This window comes from Mirounga angustirostris, unplaced genomic scaffold, assembly GCF_029215605.1.
Source record: "Mirounga angustirostris isolate CCGP_5_RB_7025 unplaced genomic scaffold, mMirAng1.0.hap1 SCAF_17, whole genome shotgun sequence".
Classification (NCBI taxonomy): Eukaryota; Metazoa; Chordata; class Mammalia; order Carnivora; family Phocidae; genus Mirounga; species Mirounga angustirostris.
The window spans coordinates 26,158,744-26,161,367 of NW_026991725.1; the positions used below are offsets into that span (position 1 = coordinate 26,158,744).

A 2,624-nucleotide genomic window follows, 5' to 3' on the forward strand; every position below is an offset into this window, starting at 1 on the left:
GAAGGGAGCTATGGGAGCCATAAGGAGGATGCTTGGCATCGAGGTGATGTGTAGGGGCATTCTTGGTATCCTATTCCCAGTATCAACCGCTGATGAGCGAGTAGTATAGCCTGAAGAGGACAGAGGAACCATGGGCTCAGGACTCTCAGGGGTGGGGATGGAGGTCAGTGCCCCAGGCAAGTCAGGTAAAGGAGCAGAGGAGCCACGCACTAACTCCCCTCTTGAGGGTTTTTCTAGAATTTGTGGCAAGCCACATGGAGTGAGGCTAATGAGAGCAATCCATAGACATGAGCAGAGCTAGGGGGTACATATGTGATATTCATCTGGATCCCCTTTCCATAAATGCCCTGATCCACACGCCAGTGCAGAGTACGGACTACTCGTGGCTCACACTGTTCACCCACACTGTTCTGCAAGAAATTGACTCTCGGCCTAGGGTTGGACCACACCCAGAAGTCTGCCCCCTCCATCATTTCTACCCCCCAAGGGTTGTGCACAGGTAGTGAAAAGTGATGTAGGAGTACATAGGCCCAACCCCCTTGCCTCCAAGAGGAGCAGGCCTGTAACACAGTCTACACCCCTCACCTGTGGGGTCAGAACGTGAGGGTAGAATTGAACTGGAACCACATTTTGCATTCGTTCCTTTTAGGCCCCTGTTTTGTTTCCTTCCGTTTGTTACTGATTTCTCCTGAGAGCTCTTCCTTCAACATCCTGTTTTAGTCTCTGGATTTTTGAATGCAATGTAAGAGTCACAGTTTGGGAGTGTTCCCCTTAAACAGGCCTCCTTTAGGGAGACAGTTCCTAACATGGTGAGCTGTGTTACTCACGGGAGCGTGTCCTGTCCCTGAGGATAGAGAAGGATGTTTTATTTTTTTTTTTTTTAAGATTTTATTTATTCATCTGAGAGAGAGAATGGGAGAGAGAGCACGAGAGGGGGGAGGGTCAGAGGGAGAAGCAGACTCCCCGCCGAGCAGGGAGCCCGATGCGGGACTCGATCCCGGGACTCCAGGATCATGACCTGAGCTGAAGGCAGTCGCTTAACCAACTGAGCCACCCAGGCGCCCGAGAAGGATGTTTTAAAAATTGGAGGCTAATAGTCTAAAACCAAGTGTGCAGAAACTGTAAGAAGAAAGAGCATACTAGGAAAAGATTCAGTGCTTCAGTGGAGAATAAGTTCAAGAGTTGGCTGGCATCATTGTTACCATTCCTACTGTATGGAAATGTTTTGAAGACGCTGATCCTGAGATTCGGAACACTGGTGTTAGGGTGACGTCACGGGCAGAGTCTAAAACCAGAGGTTTGAGAGCAAGCAGTTTGTTTGGGAGGCGATCTCAAGAAGGGCTGTAGGGAACCCGAGAAGTGATCCAGGGAAGGGGTGGAAGCCAATCCAGAATGATTTCAAGAGCAGATGACTCCTGTAGGCGCCTGGGGTTCAGTCCTGGCTGAGGGCCTCTGGTCTCACACGCCCCACTCGAGGGGAAAGAGGCTAGAGCACTTACCCACCAAGTGCTGCCCATTGGTGGAGGACTTCTCCTGGAGACTTACTTTCCCTACCTCTGGCCTGCCGAGAGCTTCCTCCCTCATCTGGACAAAGCCTCAGCAGAGAGCTCCAGGTGCCTGCTGTAAACAACCAGGGTCAATGTCAGCACGGGGAGTGCTGAGGGGGTAGAGGTGGAAATCCTAAGGTCATCTGCTGCGGACTCCTCTTTCTGCAGGGAACACCAGAACTACGATCGACAGCTAAGGATAACAGTTCATGAGGGAGAAATAATGAGACACGATGCCCTTCGGATCTGTATGCCTGGAGACTTTAAGATTTATTTAAGATACAGCCTCATCTCCATAGGAGGAAACCTGGCAGGAACGAAAGGTGTGATTGGGATGACATGCTGGTTGAGAGATCTCAGAGAAAATTCAAGCTCTGTATTTCCTTGGGAGGGAGCTAGTAAGAAGGAGGCGGGGAGGAGGGCGTTGGTGGTGGGGGAGTATATCTGGAGGCCAACTCAGTTGAAAAGTCCGCCGGAACTGAGGTTTGACAGTTGGCCTCTCATGATTCAGCTCACAGTTGGACTACCTGAAGAAGATTGGTTGATGAAAGACACAGCGGGGTGCGGGCCAGGATACTCAGCTGCAGAAGCACTAGAGCAGGTTGGGCAGCAGCAGGTGGTCTAGCAACGGCTGGGGCGGCAGCAGGTGGTCCTGCAGCAGGTGGTCTGGCAGCAGGTGGGGCGGCAGCAGCTAGAGATGCAGCAGCTGGGCCTGCAGCAGCTGGAGCCACAGCAGGTGGGGCCACAGCAGGCGGGGCGGCAGCAGCTAGAGATGCAGCAGGAGGGGCGGCAGCAGCTGGAGCCACAGCAGGAGGGGCGGCAGCAGGTGGTCCTGCAGCAGGTGGTCTGGCAGCAGGTGGGGCGGCAGCAACTAGAGATGCAGCAGCTGGGCCTGCAGCAGCTGGAGCCACAGCAGCTGGGACCACAGCAGGAGGGGCGGCAGCAGCTGGACACGCAGCAGCTGGGGCGGCAGCAGGTGGTCCTGCAGCAGGTGGTCTGGCAGCAGCTGGGGTGGCAGCAGGTCTCCTGGCCACAGCCCTGGTCAGAGCAGACGGAGCCACAACAGGAGTTGACCAT

At 54.1% G+C, this 2,624-nt stretch overlaps 1 protein-coding gene across 1 annotated transcript; it reads right to left on the reverse strand.

Annotated features, from left to right (window-relative positions):
* Window positions 1-2,168: 2,168 nt before the first annotated feature.
* On the reverse strand, window positions 2,169-2,624 carry LOC135363040 (keratin-associated protein 4-4-like). Its single transcript, XM_064583544.1, has one exon. The coding sequence runs from the start codon at window positions 2,622-2,624 to the stop codon at window positions 2,169-2,171; it is 456 nt and encodes a 151-aa protein (XP_064439614.1).

Coding starts and splice junctions, on each gene's coding strand:
- LOC135363040 (XM_064583544.1), bottom strand. CDS start 2,624: ATGGTCAACTCCTGTTGTGGCTCCGTCTGCTCTGACCAGGGCTGTGGC.